General features: G+C 35.8%; 1 protein-coding gene across 2 annotated transcripts in view; it reads right to left on the bottom strand.

Annotated features, from left to right (window-relative positions):
• Positions 1-2,593: 2,593 nt before the first annotated feature.
• The window catches only part of LOC110020472 (uncharacterized protein C630.12), a 49,442-nt gene continuing 31,019 nt past the window's right edge, over positions 2,594-21,016 (bottom strand). Inside the window, exons 6-13 of one of the 2 annotated variants that reach the window (XM_020718587.1) lie at positions 12,912-12,971; positions 12,729-12,829; positions 12,333-12,367; positions 4,410-4,467; positions 4,008-4,082; positions 3,800-3,938; positions 3,458-3,713; positions 2,594-2,918 (exon numbers count right to left, since the gene is read on the bottom strand). In XM_020718587.1, the coding sequence (XP_020574246.1) occupies positions 2,675-2,918; positions 3,458-3,713; positions 3,800-3,938; positions 4,008-4,082; positions 4,410-4,467; positions 12,333-12,367; positions 12,729-12,829; positions 12,912-12,971 (968 nt within the window). In that variant the 3' untranslated portion in view covers positions 2,594-2,674. Of the gene's footprint in view, positions 2,919-3,457; positions 3,714-3,799; positions 3,949-4,007; positions 4,083-4,409; positions 4,468-12,332; positions 12,368-12,728; positions 12,830-12,911; positions 12,972-21,016 lie in introns of both variants that reach the window. The other variant, XM_020718586.1, reaches the window with a different exon arrangement.

Raw genomic sequence — 21,016 nt, forward strand, 5'->3', positions numbered from 1 at the left:
GTATAAATATAAAAAGAAATTTTTAAATTTTACATATGTAAATACATTTGAATTAGGTGGGAGTATGTAAATGCCCCACATTTGTATAGGCAAAGGAAATAAACATGATCTTTTTCACATCAAATAAAGACTTTCATTGATAAATCTTTAAATTTGCAGTGCTTTTTTATCAATTGGAATAAATTTGGGGATATTTTTCAAGAAAAACTCGGCTCATAATGCATGTTCCAAGAAATATGTATGAATGAGTTGGCTACATTTGAATTACAGCCCTAGCTATATTTTTGTATGGCACATATACTAAAAGCATGAGTGGTGGTACAATAATAATATGCAAAAAATATTAAAATATAAGAAGTTTTGTTATAAAAATTTATTTAAATGTAAGAGCTTAGAGAACCGGGAAAATATAAGATGTTCAGTAAGGAATCTAAGAAAATAATTTGTGATGCTAAGAATTCTACTTTTAGTTATATTTATAATATATTGGATAATTAAAATGGTGAAAGACACATGTATAAACTAGCAAAACAAATAGAAAAGAAAATTAAAGATTTAATTCAATTGTATTAAAGATGAAAATAAAAAAAAATTCTTTTCTTAGAGTAAGATATTCAGCATAGATGATTAAGATATTTTCGTAATCTATTTAATGAAGTTTTTAAAAATACGTTCAACCTTAGTGATCTTAAAATTGTTAATAATAATCATAATTTTTATTTTTACTATCACATTATTAAGAAAGAAGTTGAGGAGGCTTTAAGGAAAACCAAAGGTATTAAATCAATATGTCTGATGATATCCTAATAGAAGTGTGAAAATATTTAGTAGATTTAGAAGTTTTTTGGCTTACTACACTTTTTAATATTATTTTAAAAAATAAAAAAATGCAGGAGTGGAGGATGAGTGTTTTGGTCTCCATTTTTTTAAGAATAAAGGTGATGCAAAAGAGTGTGCAAATTATAAAGAAATAAAGTTAACTTCTCATACATTAAAAATTTATGAGAAAAAGTAATTGAACATGGATAAAAACGTGATAGAAAAATCTCTCATAATCAATTTGCATTTATAACGAGAAAGTTACTATGGAACCTATACATTTATTGAGAAGTTTGATAGAGAAGTACAGAGAGAGTAAGGAGCGTATACATATGATTTTTACAAATTTTGAAAAGACTTAAGATAAGGTTCCTAGAAAAGTTCTTTGGAGAGTTTAAGGGAAGAAAAGTGTTGATATAAAAAATATTAAAGTCATTAAAGATATGTATACTATAGTTGTATAGTTGTTACTTGTATTTGAAATGAAAAAAGATTGACAAAATATTTTTCTATTTCAATTGGATTGCATTAGGGAGCAGCTTTAAGCCCATTTATTTTTGATTTAATTTGGTTGGTGTTATTGGCATTTACAGAAGAATATACCTTGATGTATGTTTTTCGCTGATATTATTCTCCTTGTGGATAAAACTAGAGAAAGAATTTAGGAAATTCATTATGGATGTCTACATTAGAGTCTAAAGGTCTTCGTTTGAGTAAATCTAAAATTGAATAAATAAAATATAATTTTATTAGTAGTGAATCTAATGGCAGAATTGCAACAATTAGTAATCAAATCATTAAAAAGTATGAACATTTTAAATATCTCGAGTCTATTGTTCAAAGTGATGATGATATAAATTGAGATGTTATCAATAAAATTCAAGTTGGATGATTGAGAGTAGAGGAATGCATCGTGTCTATTGTGTGATAGAAAAGTACCGCTTAGACTTAAAAGGAAAATTTTATAACATGGTTATAAGATATGCAAAGCTTTCTGGCACAAAATGTTGGCCTTTAAAAGAGAAAATAAAACTAAATTAAATTTGCCAAGATAAGTATGCTTAGGTGGATGAAGTGGTAATACCTTAGACAAAATGTAAAACAAATATATCTATGAGAGCGTTGATATACCTCCAATGACAAATAATATTAGAGTCATCTTAGATAGTTTGATCACATTAAATGTCGATCATCTGATAATCCAGTTAGGAAAAGTTGATGCTTTAAATTCAACTTATATTAAAAAAGATAGAGATGAGCCTAAAAAGACTTCAGCATATTATATAAAAAAAAGATTCATGTAAGCGACTAGCCGACCCCAATTAATGCGATAAAAACTTGTTGTTGTACATGTACTAAAAAAAATTTGTCTTGCCCAAAAAAAAAAAAACTTTCAAAAAAGTGAAGTATAAACATTGTGGTAAGGGTAAAAAAAAATCATTTTGATCATTGACAAGCCATTTGGAAATTTCTTCCAAGCAATGTTTATCAATCTCCCTCATCATAGACATGCCATTTGGAAATATTCTTCTAAGCAATATTTATCAATCTTTCTCTGATCATAGCCAAAAATGGCGCTATCCATAACCACTACAAATTAAAAAAGCAAAAGAAAGGTAAAATTTGTTCTCCAAGAAAGCCATATATCCCATATATTGCACATGAATTTGTAACAATTCTCAAATATCAAAACGAAAATTTCATTTTTGATTTGCACTCAACATCCACTTGTGCCGCCAACACACTTCAGAAAAAGTAAAATTCCACAAAAACATAAAATACAACAAACCAAAAAACTATACTCATATTCATGATGATGAATACAAAGGGCTCATTGAAAACCATTGATCTTTAATCAACGTTCAATCCAGTCCTTGAACAGCAGCATCATGTAAAGAGGAACATTTACAGCAGCAATAATTATCGTCGACCCTAGTACCCGAATCAACCTTTGAACCAACCTCATCATCATCGATCGATTTTGCCGAGTTTTTCCAAACTTCTCCAAATTCATGTCATTACTCATCTCCACCAAAACGGATGCCTCTTGCTCTTGTGTCGATTGTTTCTTCGCAGAAGACCTCAGCACGGCATTACCCCTGTGACAGTCGAAATTGATTCACTGGCCCAAACTTGTGAGCAAAGGTTTCAAAATAGTCCATAAACTTTTTGAAGTGTTCTTTATTCAAATTGGCAGTGTCGCCAACTTCGCTATTTCTTTGGATGAAAATTAATGGTAGGAAAGACCAAATTTAACACCTAGAAAAGCCTGGTGTTATAATTGACCGATGAAAAGAACTATTTTGGTCATTTACTACAATCCTTATACATATATGAAAATTAAAAATTTACATGCATACCACTTCATTCCTATGTATTTACATAACTAACACCTAAACTTTAATTTTTACATTTATACCACTTTTAACTATGCAAGAAAAGGCCTATTTCACCTTTTAAAAGTTAAAATAGTGGTAATTTTTTTTTTTTTTTTGTATGGAAGATTTGGGGGGCATAGATGTAAGAGTATAGGTGTTAGATGTCAAAATACATAGGAATTAGGTGGTACGCAAATTTTATAAGAGAATCAAAATAAGGAAGCAACTGATGAAGTTGAAAGTGTGGTCATCTAGCGCACCTTCCTGTTTTTCCAACATTTGAGTATGCAACAGGAACAGTTTTGCTTTTCTTTATTAAATGCATCGAACCCTCGGAATCCCAGACCATGTCGTATTCACAATCTTCCTCATCGACCTTCTCTTTCATTTTGGCCATTTTGCTTCGCACAGAACTAATGATGCTCGTAAATCGACCGAAAAACGCAAATCCATTTGTAGGCCATGTAAAAAGAAGTAAAATAGTAACAACGAACTGGAACAAGTACCTGGCAATGCCTTGGTAAATTTGTCGCATATCAAAGGCAAAATTGCAAAAGAAATTAAGCACAGAAAACATAGGTTTAATGTTTCAAAACAAGTACCAGATGTAGATGTGGGTTTGCATGGGAAGAAAACAAAGGCTAGTTGAAACAGCAGTGTCTGAGCTAGTTGTATTTGAAGGACTTGCGGTAAGTAGCATAAATGATGGATAAAGGTTTCCCTGTTGCCAGCTGATAGTCCCTAGGGTATGCTGCAAATTTTATTAATTGCAAGCCAAGAACTGGAAGAAGAATTATTTAAAATTCTCACCTCTATCACAGGCCCAAACTCTGTTGAGTGAGTCATTGTACATTGATCATGATCATGTCCCGACAATACAAACGTCTGCAATGAAAGCATTTATTTAAGGGGCATTTACATGCATAACACCCAATTCTTATGTATTTACATATCTAAAAACTAAACTTTACTTTTTACATTTATACCACCAAAATCATTCATATCACATTAAAAAAAACCACCATTTGAACTTATAAAATGTGAAATACACCTTTTTTTTATTGGTAAAGTGGCATATATGTAAAAATTGAAGTTAGATGTCAGATATGTAAAAGAATAGGAATTGGATCGTATGTATGTAACTCTTCCTTTATTTAAATGAAAAATTGCCTTCTTAGGAGAGATAATCACTATAGTTAAAAAGAATCTTACAGGTTTGATTAAGTGCAATAAACGACTGGAAGTTTCATTTGTCAGGTAATTTTGGTACCTGCATAGGATTAATGAAAGGGTAAGTACCAAAACCCCTGCTTGTTTATCAAGCTCCAACACCAAAAGCTTCATTAATAAGTTCATAAGCATATAAAGCCAATCAGTTCAGTGGAAATTTGAAATTAAACAGTTTTAAATTAGTAATAGTAGACAACAAGACAGCTCATCCCTTCGCTGGTTGCTCAACATCTTCAATAAACCAGTAGAAGATCATGTTTCAAACATTGGGCTACCTCGGGATCTCATACATCACTAATTTCAAACTATCAGTATATATTCTCTGTTTCAACTCGAATGTTTATGTAAATGCCTAGTAGAATTCTTTCAATAAAATTTGCTTGCCATTAGTAACAGCTAATTCTATTTCATATTACCGTTAAGTAAAAAACTAGATGAGAAAATTTCCTTTTATATTATGGTCAGTTGGGTAATGTGGCGGATTAGCATGTCCTTGCCACACTTGCCTAAGCAGGCATATAAGGGAAGTTATCAATGAGCTCTCCCTTGTAAAGACATCATAATTGCCTGATTTATCAAATGCTGAGTGACGATGGTTGGCCCATGCCCAAGCCAGAGCTAGGCTTGCCACTTAAGCCCGACTAACAGATATTTTCTCATAATTCAAGGGCTTGTTTGATATCAATTTTGTTTTTAAGTTTAGTGTGATTTTTTCTTTTTTTTTTCTAAAATCAAATTAATATGTTTTTAAAATCACTCAAAATAACTTTTAGATGCTTTGAATATTTAAAAATATATATACCTTAATCAAATATTCAAATATATTTTATTTGAAATTAAAATATAAACAAAACAAAATTAAAAAAAATAAAAAATAAAAAAACAGAAGTGATCCTAACCAGCCCCTAAACTATATTAAACTTAAACCCCGCATTAGCGGCTAAGATAAAAAGGCTGCATTTGACAACCATTGAAGTTAGCCTAAAAGAATTCACTTGCATTGATTGCCGCATGTTGCTCCATCTTTACGTCTGTCCAATAATGAGAGCCTTTTGTAGACCGCACCACCAATTAGCCAAAAATCGCTCGTAAACCCCATCAAATTGCTCTGGGGAGTGGCAACAAGATAAGAGTCACTCTAATTGCATTTGGGATCTTTTCTTTGTTTTTCTTTTTAATATTTTCATTGTCGGTCCCAAGCCCCGGATGCAAAAAGTGGACGGTTGTGTTAGTTGACAACCAGCATAAAAATGCTGTCAAAAAATCATGACATTGAGTATGGAATGAATACAGTAAAAAAATCTCTGCACAGGCGCTCATTTGTATTGTTAGATAAGCAAGGGTTCCCATAATGTAGACAATAAGACCAACGAAATTATTCCAGGAAACTAATATCATAATAGGATCTTAGAATACAAGTAAATTAAGGGAATTAGTAGACAATATAGTTCATAAGAAAATAAATATTTTATGCATTCAAGAAATTAAATGGGTTGGAGAAAAGCCTAAGGGTCTGTTTGGGGTGGCGGTGCGATGGTGGTGAAATTTGCATTTTCCCTCTGGTCTGATTGGGTAAACTGCGTTTTGGCAGCTTCTTCAAAAAATTGTCGTCATAATATATATGTTACTACCGGTCCTAGCTACGTACGATGGTAACTTTCTAATTGAGGTCTGAATTTTTCCAAAAAAATAAAAAATTTGTAATAACCACCGCAGTTTTTTAGACATCGGTTTATTCTTCAGCAACTTCACAACTATTATTTAATATGTTGTAGTTGTCCCAAATATACCCTAAGAATATTGATAACTTAGGTTTTAAACATTGGTACTCAATTAAGAGTCGCACAAAGAAACGTGCATGTGTAATTATATATAAGACTGAGAAAAATAATGTTCTAAAAATTAATAAAATTGGAGATAAAATTATTTCTCTAAACATTATTGTTGATACTAAAATTTTTAATGTTATAAGTGTATATGCTCCTCAAGTAGGTTTAAATATAGGTTCAAAAGAAAAATTTTAGAATAACCTAGAAGAATTAATACAAATGATATCTCTTGAAGAAAAAATTTTTATTGGATGAAGTTTAAATAGACATATCGGTATAGTGATAGAAGATTTGGAGTGATTAATAAAAAGATTGAATCATATTAAATTTTACTTTAGTTGTTGATTTGGTTATTACTAAAATTTTATTTTAAAAAAAAAAAGAGATGAACATATTATTAGTTTATCTAATAAAACACAAATTAATTATTTTCTTATAAGAAAATAGATCGTCAATAATGTAAAGATTGTAAAATTATTGCAAGTGAAAATTTAAGTATTCAATATCAATTATAGTTCTGAAATTTAAAATGAAGTGCTAAAATATAAAAAATACAAAGAAACATTTTCGTAGAATTAGATAGAGGCATCTAAAAGACACAAAAAAAATTATTTTACGTGTTCATGAATTTCTACGCGAGATAAAGTAGTTAATTCAAGATTTCAAATTTTGGGTGATTCATGAAGTAGTTAATTCTACGTAGGATAACAAACACTATTAAACAAGTGTCAAAATATATCTTAGAGAATTCAAAGAAAAAAAATTTATAAATAAAAATTGTTAACTGTTGAATATAAATTTTTAAGAAAATGACATTTCCTTAAATGGCCATATGGTTGCTTTGTTCAAAAAATCTCAAAAACTTGCGCAAATGTTGTAAGTACTCATCTTCTGAATTTTTTTACGCCGGGATGTCTTTGAAGTACAAAACCACAAATTTCCCAATGAAGGCTCGAAAAACCTAGTTCATCAGCAACACGTAAGTACTCGAGGCATTGGACAACCAAAAGGGCATGACAGTCCACCCATACTCCATCTCTTGTCTTAAAGATTGTCTTCCACTCATCTCCTAGTCTCATTTGATCTAGCGATAACTATTGCACAAATCAACCATGGAGAAAACACTAACTAATTCCACGCAGTTGATTAAGAAAATCATCCAATCTAGGAATAGGAATAGGAAACTAATACTTTATTGTGATCTTGTTCATGACCCTGCAACCTATACACATGTGTCATGATCTATCTATTTTTAAAATGATCAAAGCTGACACAACACATGGATTGGTGCTCTCGCGAACTAATACTCGGGCTATCAGATCTTAAACATGCTTTTGCATCTCCACATACTCTATTGGTCGCATCAGATAAGGTACCCGGTCGGGAAACACTAATCATAGGATAAAATCTATAGCATGTTCAATCTCTCGCAAATGCAATCCAGGTGGCATACTGTCCGTCAAGACATCCTGAAACTCCTTTAGTAATGGTCGCATTACCTTAGGTATTGCTTCCTTCATCTCGCTGCCTTCTAGTATTACCAAGGACAATCCAACCAATGCCTCTCTCATAGATAGCACAAGAAACGATAGCTCCAATCTCTGTCTGAGTGCACATCGTTGCTGACTCCTTTGGTGGCAGAAGTACAATATGTTTGACATCATTGTTAAATGTGTAGGTATTTTTGTGATCGTCATAAAATGTACATTTTTCGTACTGCCATAGTTAGCCCAACAAAATACGACATGCATCCATGAGCAACATCACACCAAATTCAATCCTCTAGCTTGTCTCTAATTAAAAACTCCATCAAACATCTTTTGTCGACACAAATTTCATTTCCCTTCTTCAACCAAGAGAGTATGGTTGTGAATACTTCCATATAAAGGCTCAATTTATTCACCATCTACGTAGATATCATATTTTCACAACTACATCCATCTATAATGAAGCTACACACCTTCCCCTTTATATCACAGCGACTACAAAAGAAATTATATAAGTCACTAATGATCACTCTTAGGCTTGGTCTAAAGAACTCATCAAACCACAAGCATTTCACCATCACCTACAGGTAGTCAGTACTCTCCATTCTTTTCCTTTGGATCTTCACTCATTGCTTCATCCAATACACCGCTCTCTTGTTCGGACAGTTGGATGCAAGGTGCCATATCCACGACATTTGAAACATTATTTGGTCGAGAATCTATTGGTGGTGTTGGTCTAGTCAATCCTATTTTCCTTCTGTGCAAGCTTCTCTTCAGGAGCGATGAATTTGGGTACTCTAGTTGATGTGCTCTTGCTACTTGTTTTGAAGGTTGAATCTAGTTTGTCTCTTCACCTTCAGGCTAAAGAACGAACATCCTGTTAAGTCCAATTAGGTTGCAACTATACTGCACTGCTAATAGACGGTCTCAATCCCCCCAGATACCTGGCTACAGTGTTCTCCTCGAGCTCCACTAGTTCACAATTCAACATAGTCCTAAGCTACTCGAACCAAGAGGTGTACTCTTCTACTAAAAGATTTTTCTGCTATAAGTCATGAAGCCACAAAAACACATCATGTCTATAATGCGGAGGTAGTTAGATACTTATATTGCATCTCTTTTTTCATCTTAGAACAGGTAGTGGTTTTGCTTTTTTTCCTCACACTGGTGCAGGCACTTCAAGTTTCTCACCACAAAGACGCACTCTTCATCAACTTCATGGCGATCCGTTTTACCCTTCTGTCAGGTGGGACATCCTTGTATTCGAAAACTTGTTCAACTATCTGGAGTCGTTCAATAAACTCAACCGATTTGCCTACCCTGATTCCAAAATCACATTCTCTCCTCCTAGACTCAATGTTGAATCAGCGTGGCATCAGCTTTTCATAGCTTGAAACTTCTTGGCGGATAGAATTTTCTTGAACTTCACCTGGTTGGTCATTATTGTTGTTGTGGTTGACTTCCCCAAGCTAACTTTTTTCAAAATAAGAGAGATTATGCTACAATGGATGATTTCAAGTTGCATATCCTCCATGATAATTTCCCAAGCACCTCGTTGAGGGTTTCTCCTGCTCAGCATTGCATATTGTTCTTCCAACTGATATTTCTACTAGCTCTGTCATCACATCAGATTACATCGTTATAAGGTTCCTAGGAGGTGTGAAAGAACACAATTACATTAGGGACACTATGGGATTGCTACTGTGAGTGGCAAGATGAACTACAGCTGATAATTGGCGTGTATAGTGACGGGGCAGCGAACTAGAGGCGGTAAAGTTTCAAATTTCTGTTTTCACCAGCTATTGGAAGTATGTTTGATGGTTGTTTAGCAGAAAACAATGATCAAAGAACGAATCGACGACGTAAGAACATCGATGGGGATCCATCACATGTTCATAGGCAAGCCATAGACACACCACATGAGAAGAGGAGATTACAGCACTCCGGAAAGCAAAAAAACCAGAGAATAACTCTCAAAATACCTAAAAACCAAAACTAAAATCCAAACAACACACTACACATAAAAGTCAGTTGGTAGGAAATAGCCTAATTAAGGAATAAAAAAATAGGAAATAACTCAAAAGGAAGCAAACAAAAAATGAAAAAAAAATAAAAATAAAAACGAAAGAAAATATCGACACAGAACGGGCGTAAGAGGCGTGGGATCCTCATCCACGTCTCCTGTCGCCTGGACCGAACCTGTCGAGACTTGGGAAAGTCGATCGATTCTTCCAAGTTGTCAGCTCCTCCCGTGTAACCTTATCTATTTGTTTAAAAATGCTTAAAGTATGCTTCCATGTCATATTGCACATGTGATTGAGCAATAAACACAGTATGCAAAAAAAAACACACTAATGCAAAGCAATTAGTGGAAACCACCAAGAGAACCATAGCCACCACCGCGTCCGCTGTTTATTATTGTCTAACTATAACAATCTCCTCCACTTTGACTCACTTCCACCTTTGACTCGCTATTATTGTTTAAAAGAAATATGTTCTTTCACCGTCCAACTATCTGTTTCTGCCTTAGTTAATTCTAGGTTCTTGGGTCGAGGCATGACAACAAGATTGATATAAGACAACCTTTTCCTATCAACCAACCACATCTTCCTTAATCCAACACTTCCTTGTTCTCTTGTGCCTTCTTTGCCTAGATCTTGGAGGACCTGATCCCACCAAATTTCAAGTCGCCCTAAACAATCAAAATGTGAAACTGACCGCACCTAGCACATAATAGGATTTGATGATGTCATGACAATAGAAACTATCACCATGATCATTTGTTAACAAATCTTCCTAAAGTTTCCAAAAAAACTTGGTATGGATCTAAGTAGTATTCACTCTTTAAACAAGTTATGATGCCAATTTGTTTCTCAATTTTATAGCCGGTTGAGGTCCATAAAGAGTTTATGCACCCTTCTAAACAATAGACAAAAGTATAGTAGTACCTTAAGGACTATATTATTAGGCTTACCCGTACAACTCACATGGTCATCAGCTCTGATCCATCAAAAGGCATCAAACAACATCAATAACAAAGAAAATTTGTTCTTTCCCTCTTTGTTCTATTTCTTAGCCGAGTGATCTCAATACAGAAAAAGATTCAATTAGGTTAGCAGCTGAGGCAAGCCAATTGTCCTCGCTAAGGCCAACCAACATCTATCACCAAGAATATTATATTCATGGAAACCATCAAGAAAACCATAACCACCATCACGTCCACTACTTCATCATTGTTCAACATGTCTCCACCACCGTTGAATGACTATCTCCACAATATTGGATACCACGTAAAATAAGGATTAAATCATGTAGCTCGCTCAAACTAAGAAAGCCCCCGACAAACTACACAATTATAAGTTGTATCTACCCTGAAAACCATGATCATAATATCAATGAGTTTCAATACTAAAGTCCATAAATGAAAAAGTTGATCAATGACCTAAATTTACACATGTAATTTGGCAACTGATGCCTCGCCACCAACAACAACACATACCACACCTAAAGATGACAAAACACACCGCACCTAAGGATGACAACACTTACAATACCACCAACAATGCTCTCACTAAGGCGTTAGAACATAAATTGTCCATCTAAGAAGCCTGTGTCGCCTTGACTCCAATGAGAAAATGTTGTTTTCTCACCTACTCCCATTGTTTCCTTACCTAGAAGGTCTTCTGTGATGCAATACACCAAGACCACTGTCTACACCCGTCAAGGTCTTCTAAATCCTAATTAATAGACACCGAGAATTTGTCAAATATCATCTTATTCCACCTTATAAAAAAGACCGACATGACGTCTAGAGCTTTGAGGCCCACAAAGTAGCATTATCAAATTCTTTGGCACTAAGTCACAAGAGGTGATTATCCGAACTTCATGCTAGGTACAAAGGCTTCACCGCCTTTACAATGCCATCTTTGATCACAACTTAACAAATTTCTGGCAATCATCTCAATGAGCCATCGTGTAGTTGATTTCCCATTTTTAGCAGAACAGACACATGGTTCTATCTAAAAATTGCAACCTTAACAACATTTTGGAGGCTCCCACAAATATCCTCACTACCAAGGAAAAAAGCCCAATAATCCACTTAATTGTCGAGTCTTAGTTCCTAATTCTAAGGGGGGCCCACCCATTGAGTGCTTTCTAGATCAACTCATTTTATAAAGGAAATTTCTACACCAAAGTTGTCAGCTCCTTCCGTGTAAACTTAATCTATTTGCTTAAAAAATGCTTGAAGTATACTTCCATGTCATTGCACATCTGATTGAGCAATAAACACATTATGCAAAGAAAAGAACCAGTGGATGTCATATTTGTGGAAATCACCAAGAGAATCATAACCACCACCACATCTGCTGCTTATTATTATTTAACCGAAGCAATCTCCTCCAACCCCCACCCCAAAATTAGAAGTTGTCTCTACCATGACAAACATCATCATAATATCAATGAGTTTCACTATTAAAGGCCCTAAAAGAAAAGTTATCATCAGCAACATAGGAAAAGGCAATTTAATGTAATAGATGTTTGTACTGAATATAAAATTGAACCTGTAAAAATATGGGTATGAAACTTACTTTATTCCATGGTCGTCATCAACATAGGAAACTCTCTGCACGTAAAGCGATGAAAATAGTAAGAATAACTTGCTACATGCATGAATAAACATTATGAACAAGCAGAGCACAAATTGTAGAAAAATTCATAGAAATCTTCCTTATTGGAGAACAAAGTGCACACCATAGAGACTATAATAAATTCTCCTAACTCAGACAACCAACCCAAGCTTTCATGCACAATGGAAAAAAAAAAGCCAAGTATATAAATAGTTAAATAAGCAAAATTCTTTGCATGACAAAATAATGATATATGAAATGAGGCCATCAATAGAAGGAAAAAAATATTGCATGATTTTAGTTACGGAAGTAAGGTCAAGCATGAAAATGAAAGGAGAAGCATGAAGGTATAGAGACCTGATTGATAACACTTGATGACCGGTATGAACCACAAGGGGAGTCATTATGACGGTACAAAGGGATGTGTGTCAACAAAACACTGGGTCTTGACGTATCAGCTGCAAGAGCAAAGAGCAAACTTCAATGATAATTAAACATATAATATTAATTATTTAGCATAGTTAATTTCTTATCATGTACCTGATGATAGGTTTTCGACAAACTGCCAAGACATGGATGTTTCTTTTGCTTGTTTAGGACCTGTATAAAAAGTAATTCTTGCCCAATAAGTCAATTACTCAAATATATAAAAGACTGCAATTTTATAAAAGCAAATAATTATCATAGAAGTCCCTGAACATGATGCAGCGTCAATGATATCATGCTGCAGACATAGATGCCCTTAAAATGCATGATAGAGGCTTCCGCGGTAGAATCTAATCTTAATTTAATAAATAAAACAGAAAATAGTACTCAGGCTCAACGACGTGCTCCGATGGTGTATGATCCACAAGACGCCATCAGATGATGCTTAGAAACTCAATGTTATCATCTCTAATGAACAACTGAGCTCCAGGCATGGTGGTCTTAAAGAAAGAAAATGGCACAACATGCATACCATACACTTCTCATGTATGTCATGTATGTGTCTATCCAACATCTAAACATTCATACTTGCATGCCAAATCTTTAATATCACATCAAAAATAGCACATCACTATCTTTCTAAAAGTGAAATACACTTTTTTCATGCATTGGTTTATGACACTAAGGTGTTATAAATGTAAATATCAAACTTGGGCTGTTAGATACGTAAATACAAAAGAATTGTGTGGTATGTATGCAAATTTCCCTTCTTTTTATGACTGGAGGCCATAAGCACAAAAGACTGACAGAAATGCATTAGAGAGGGCTAGAATTTCTAAACCTACGTTCTTAATGGTTGAAAATACAGGCAGTCTAGATGCAACAGACCATCCGACAAGTATCAACAGTTTGGCTCTATATTACTTATGCATTACATAGCAAGAATCTACAATCTAATCAATGAAACCACTACTTTTAATGTAGGGAAGGTTATCCAACCTTCTTTATAACAGTGAATATCAGTATGTTCAAGTTTTAAAACGTTCACTTAGAAGATTTGCCATTGGAAAGTTTCATTGAAGCTATACGAGAAATATATCAACTTAATTAGGTTATGAAGAAGAATGAAAAAGCCTCCTTTAGTCATGTTTGAACAGACTAGATGACTGCCCAAAAAACTGACTAGGGAGCGGGAATCACATGATGTGTATTATCCCGTTCTCGATATGTGACACTCTCGTAATAGCAGGAACAGGAACTGTGATTTTTGCTACAGTACCAAACCAGACGTGTGATCAATTGGAGCCGTAGATTTAGCCATTTCTTTTCTTTCCTTTTTTTATTTCTTCCTTGTTCCTTTATTTTCTCATTAAGTTTTTCCATGGGGAACTATTTATAGGTTTACTTTTCTGTTTTGAGAAAGACCTTTGGTTTGGTTTGGTTTGGTTTATGTATTTTGGAGATGTTTTCTATTGGTTATCTCTATTGGAATAATGTATCCTTAGATTTTGTTTTCAGGTGGTGTGTGTGTGTCACCTGATAGGACTCCTCCTTTGTTGTCCAAACCACAACCAACAGATGTTCGCAGCATGAAAATTATTTTTATCAATTTTGTTCCATTGTTATCCACACAACAATTTCAGCTTACACCCCTCCTCGATATCTGTGTCACATTGTTTCGTGATTTTCCTTACTTCTTCAGTCGAGACAGCCACCGAACATCATCTATCCCTATCCAAATATTAGCAATCGCCTAAAATTCCATCCCCTTAATATTCCTCTACCGCTTCTCCATCAGAACCGCTTCTCGAACACCTTCTAAGAGTCCCAGATCAATGTTATTTGATATCACAGCCTGGCAAGCCCAATATTTTGTAGGAGTTTTTCATTCTTATCCCAATCTAAAATTTCAAAAAAAAAATCCCACAAAACCCTAACTAGTCCTACCGCAATTCCTAACCTTAACCCTAAAAATTTTCAAAATCCAATTTTCCCACCTCCACAAACATTCCATCCTGACACCTACCCCAGAAACCTAAGAATCTGACCAATCTTGAATCGCAATCCTACATCCGCGAGAAATCTAATCGGGAGAAAATGGCACAATACCATTGTTGACCTCGCTTTCGGTCTAGGTGTAGTTTTCCCCTCTTTATTAGCCTAGGATCTAGCTGTAAAACCTTTCTGTCGACTACTCCTAGAAAACTAGTGAAGGGGCCCTCCCCGTTAGCAATTCTGAAATTTTCTTCGCTCGACTTGACGTTCCATGTGATAATTTTGACCGCTATTGCTTAGCAGGTAATGCTACTCCGAAGGAACTCAGAGAGCATTCCTATAGGACTGTCGGCTTTAGGGTCGACTTTACTCGTTGATTTGGCGCCACTGCGCTCTTCGCCGTCCTCTTTAATCGAATTCGAGCAGAAATTTTGATAGGATTCGGACCGTGATGCGTTTTTAGCCCAATCGGCGACGAGGTTGCCTGGACGAGTCCGGATGACGAAACGGACTGCGTCGATGCATCTGGAACATCGATTTTGCCTAGGGGGACGTTTGTTTCATTGCGACGGCACGTCTCGGGGAAAATACCTATTTAAGTGTTAATTATAATAATAAATAATATTTTATTATTATTATTATCATTATTGATAAACTTATATTAAAATCCTTAATCTAACCCCCTCTCCCTCCCCGCCTCATTCTCTCGAACCCGTGGGCCTGCCTCAGCCCTAGGTTAGCTCGTTCTCCCGTGTTCGCCTCTCGCAGACACCCATCCCTCGTATCCTATCTTCTGCGTTCTGAGTTCGATCTTCTCTGTCGCGGATCGTATCCTCTGCGAAAATCTAATCCTCTGCGCTCAATCCCTCTGTCATATCTTCTTGATCATATCTTCTTTATGTTGTATCCTAAGTCTTGGTAGCCTTAGGGGTAAGGATGAAAATCTCTAAGGGAGGAAACTCTGTCATTTTCTTTTCTAACTTTTTTAATTTTCTGGTGCTTGAATTGGTTTCCTCTTATTGTTGGAGGAGAAATTGAAGTTGGGGAGTGCCTTTAAAGTTCCTGTGTTACTTTCTTTTGCTTCAAGGAGGTACATTTTCCCCTTTTGTGCCTTGCACTGTTTTCGATTTTACTCTATGCCGAGTCTCTCTTAGTTTGGTGCAATGGATAATGTGGCATGTTAGCTTAGAGCTTAGAGTTGTACTTATATTTTTGAAAGGCATGTTACTCCAGCCTCTAGAGATGGAAGTATGAGCATGTTCTAGGGATTGGACTTGATTACTTGCTTAAATGGGTGGAAATATAGCATGATATAAGTGTTCCTCTTTTCTCCAATTGCTTGAGATGAAATTATGACATATTTCTATTACTGTGAATAAGAAGGTTGAAACATGGCTTTGAGACAATGTTAGCTCCTCTTGCAAGGATGTTGGGATATGTATTATGAGGCTTTTCATCTATTCCTATTTAGCATGAGATATTGGAGAGTTTATTTGGCCTTTCATGCATGTTTGGGGGCTCGGCTTTAGCTTCTTATGGCTCTTCCTTGCTTGAAATACATGTTGTAGGAGGATTTATTTAATTCTACAAGTCTTGTAACTTGTTTTGATGGTTGGGTTTAATACCTCACGAGGCATCACTTTGTTTAAACTGATATTGGAAGTTGTTTCATGTTTAGAATATTTAAGTTGGGGCCTAAACATGCTCTCTATACTGTTGCTTTTGTTTAAGACATATGTTGGCTCTATATCTTGATGTCTCAGAAGGCATGTTGACTAATCTTTGATTCTAAATGGATCAGTTTCACCTTAAAGTAGCCGGAAATTTAATTTCTGTTAAAGCCTGAGATTATATCGATGCTTGGGTCCTGTTTTAGCCCTGCTGAGCTCGGTTTTGGCTTGATTTGGGAGCTCGGTTTGTTTGTCTTAGCTCCTACCCGAGAGCCTGTTGTGGTGTTCACTCCTGCCCCTGCTCAATAGTTGTGGAAAGGTTCGGTTCTATTTGCTTTGGCCCCTGTTGGGCTCGGTTTTGGCTTCGGTTAACTCAGTTTTGGCATTTTATGACCATATTTGGCTTAAAAGTGCATGATGTGGAGGAACTTATTTTGATTTGGAAAGTTTCATAGGTATCCTCATCCGAAATATATGGTGGCATTGCATTTTTTATGTCTTGAAGGCATGGAAGTGTTTTCTACCCTTTTATTGTGGCTCGGGTTTGAACCTTAGCTGCGGTTCGGTTTTACTCTGGTTGGGAGCTCGATTTTGCCTTGTTCTGCCCCTACCCGAGAATTGGCTTGGGTTTTGATTTTTGTTGGACTTAGCCCCTACCCGAGAGCCTGCTTTGGCGGACTGACCCGAGAGCCTGTTTTAGCGTACTGTGTTGTCCTTATTCGAGAGCAGTCAGTTTTGATGGATTGGTTGGTTTGGAAGTTTATAAGGCTGCGGTCTTTGTATTTGCATGATTCCTAGCCATGGGTTTGTAATGTGGTTGAGTTAGTCTCCCCCTTCGGTCCTACCCGTGAGCTTGTTGTTGGGTTATTTGGAGTCTTTCGGCTCTTTCTTGTTGTAATTAATTAGCTTATATTTTGTTGATGAATCAAGTTTGTCATCCCAAAAATTATAATCATTTTAGTTATCCTCTTATGTATGTCGAGGGAGCATAGCAGCCACTGGCGGTTCTTTTGGTTGTCTCGGCCGTGAGCCTTAATAACTTAACTCCCACTTTCCTTTTTGGTTGCCTTAGCCGTGAGCCTTACTTGTTGTTCCTTGGGTGGCCTTTAGTCATAAGCCTTGGCAGTTGTCCCTTGTTGCCCTTAGCCGTGAGCCTTAGTAGTTGCCTCCCTTGTGGGTTGCCTTGGCCGAGAGCCTTACCTGCTGTTCATCTCTTTGTATTGACCCCGGCCATAAGCATTTACTTTCATGTTTATTTGATACGAGGAGATTTTCATTAAGTCTGTAATTGAATAGCTTTAATATTGACATGATTTTTGGAAGTATAAGTGGTCGTCGTCCCAGGGTTATATTCCTTTCATTTAAATTGTGAAGTTTGGGAGATTTTCGAATTTTATCTTGGGAGAATGTTTGGCTGAGACGAATTGATTTCATAAAAGATATCTTTGGGGTTTGGATACCGGCGTTAGGAGGTCATTTTGACTTGGGTTGATCCACTTATGAAAACGTGAGAAAATGATACCCTTTCGGATGGATTCAAGGATCTTCGGGCTTTCCTTTTCAGGTCTTTTCGTCACGAGTTTTGAGAGCCGATTCATCCTTCATTCTTTTCGATGTTTTAGGTGAATCAGTCCCTCCTCTCTCTCACCCCATTTTTGTTCTTTTTTTTCTTGCTTCTTGGTTTGGTTTTTTATGTTTATGTCGGATACATAAGTGTCCATGTATAGCTTTTTGCTAGACGTGAAACCATCAAGCAAGGTCGCAAGTAGGTCGGTTTTGTTTTGGGGCTTAGGGCGGTGAAGACAAAGACACACCGGAGATAGCAGAATGAAGGATGACAATATCATTCACCGACAAGGCAACCCACAAGGGAGTTGTAGGAATGACATCAGGATCCGATTCAAGAACTCATTAGAATCCGATTCAGGAACCTGGTGAGTTGTAGGATGACAATATCATTCACCGACATAAGACTAGCAAAAGTTGACCCGAACCTTCTTATTGTTCGTAGCTTTATGCCCGACAACACGATCGACTCGTGGACAACTACTTTTCAAAATTGATAAAAACAAATTTGATAAGAACATATACACCCTTTTTTTTTTTCTAAAACAAAAACACTTTTTTTTTTCTAAAACAAAAACACATTTTTTACTACAAACAAAATTAATACAGCCCACTTTTTGCATATTTGAAGCCTGTGTGCATTTTGAAAATATAAATTTTAAATACATTTTAAACATCGGTTGTCCACCTGTTGATCACCTATTTAGGCTAAGGAGTACCCTCCTGAGTTAGGTTCGATAGGACACCCATCTAATTAAGTGGTGGGATTTATACATTCGGGTGACCGAGTAGCCTTCGATGACCCTCGAGTACTGATATATAGTTGAGTCTAGCCCCGACCCGAGTGCTTGCGGTCCCCTCTTTTCAGATTTTTTCATATGTATTATCGAATTTTTTGGACAAAGCACTCGTGGTCTCTTTTCGGGATTTTTCTCATATTTTCTATGATTTTAATCGATTTGTCGATTCGCCGATTTCCTTGCATTTTTCCTGTTGTGAGTCTTTTGGCGATCTTTCTCGAGATTTCTGAACGACGTTTCTTTGTTTTCATTTATATAAAGCATTTCAGCCTGTTTCCTCAAGTTTTGTTATTTGTATCAGTTGCATCAATTACTATACCTAAGGAACAGCGAACCTCTCAGGTATACAGGTTTGTTTTATGTTTACAACATGTTACTTTCTTGCAAATCACCTACCTGCTGTATACTTTTTACTTTTCCTTTAAACCGCATTTTGTACTGCTTTCTTTATTGCATACTCTACTGCTTGTCATGTGCTACATACTCTACTGTCATGTTATACACTGTACAACTTCAACATGTTATCTATAAAATATTTGAAGAGCTACAACCATAGGGCCGCTGGGTTTGACATCATAACATGACACCCTAGAAAACTCAAGCTCGTCACGACAAGGAGCTTGGAACTAGCGCGGTGGGCAGTACGACCATCTTCAACAGCAGAACATGTCTTCTCCCGCTAAACCGTTCCTTTCATAGAATTAAAACAACAATCCATAGGATTTCGAGGTTTTTCGTCTAGCGCAACATAAATCCTCAACTTTTTCTTTAGGCATTTGTATAGCTCTGGTATACGATCTAAGTCCTAACTCGTTTTAGGATTCTGAGGTTTTCGTTCGTTACGACATAAATCTTCACATCTTTCAGGCTATTTATGTGATTGTTTCACACGAATGTAAGCTCTAAATAAATAAAATTGGCAGGATGAAACACTTGAATATTTTTCCTCGAAACTGAAGCCGAACCATAGGGTAGACTGGGAAGTCACCGAGGATCTCCTCTGGATCTGTGGCATCCCTAGTTTTTCTTCCTTTGGATTCTGTAATAAATGTTCCAAATTTGAGTCATTCCCCTTTCACACTTTTTTGTCTGATTTCGTTAAAAAGTCTCATCCTTTTGAAGTCCTTGAAGATAATTTTTTCTGATTTTTATCAAGAGTATTCTTAAGTGACTTCGATCATTTAAAATGTAATTAATTATAGGGGTTTTGCCCTTATAGGAAGTTTTTCCGAACACAGCTTAAAATAAACCATATTTAATTTTTCATATTAAATAGGGAAATTTATCGGCAAATAAAACGGTTTCGCAGACCAAACGGACGTTATGTATTTCTTAGTTGATTTGATCGAGTCTCATCTTCAAGTCTTGTGTTTATCCCCCGGGATAGATACAGGGTTTGAGGTAAAGCGCTCTTTTATTTAAACTATGAAAAATATGGGGTCAGTTTTATTTTCATATTTGATTTTAAACTTAAATCTATATGTACATTAAAGCTTCCTTCCGAAGCAAGCGACAGAATTTCGATTTCGATGACCGACAGCTTCCTACGTGCAACTCCACCACCAACCCTACTTTTTATCGCCGACAACCACCTAGAAGAAATCCACAAAGAGGTGTCCAAGAGCTAACTATTGAGGATAAGCAACGATAATCCTCCAACTGCTACAGAGATTTATCATTCTCAAGAGAAAACAACCTGGTGAGATTACCCATAGCCATAACTGTAATTTGTCGGATCGAGGGTATGAAGTAAATCCCTTTTACTAAGCAATTTCTAGCGACTGCTGATACACAAAAAAATGTACAATTTTATGTATACATTTTATGCTTAAATTTAGTAATATTGCACATTAAAGAAGGTATTTTCATGCTTTGTTGGAAGTATATTGATTTTAGGCATTTAGAGCAAAAAGGAAAAAATTTATAGTCAAAACGCAAATTTTCAGCATAATGGCGTCAGAACTGGCGCCAGAGGCGCTAGAATGGAGCCAGAAGAGCCAAAATCCAGAGACGAATTTAGACGAATTGTGACGAATTGTTGGCGGTTATTGACTATTTTTTAGATGTTCTAGAAGGCTTCAAGTAATTCAGAAGCCCCATAGAGTGGTTTAATACATCTAGTCACTTTGGAAAGACTCTTGAATGAAGAGATATGTCTTTTAGATAAAGGGATTTGTCTCTTGGTGTG

The sequence above is a fragment of the Phalaenopsis equestris genome, unplaced genomic scaffold (assembly GCF_001263595.1).
Source record: "Phalaenopsis equestris unplaced genomic scaffold, ASM126359v1 Scaffold000098, whole genome shotgun sequence".
NCBI classification, from domain to species: Eukaryota; Viridiplantae; Streptophyta; class Magnoliopsida; order Asparagales; family Orchidaceae; genus Phalaenopsis; species Phalaenopsis equestris.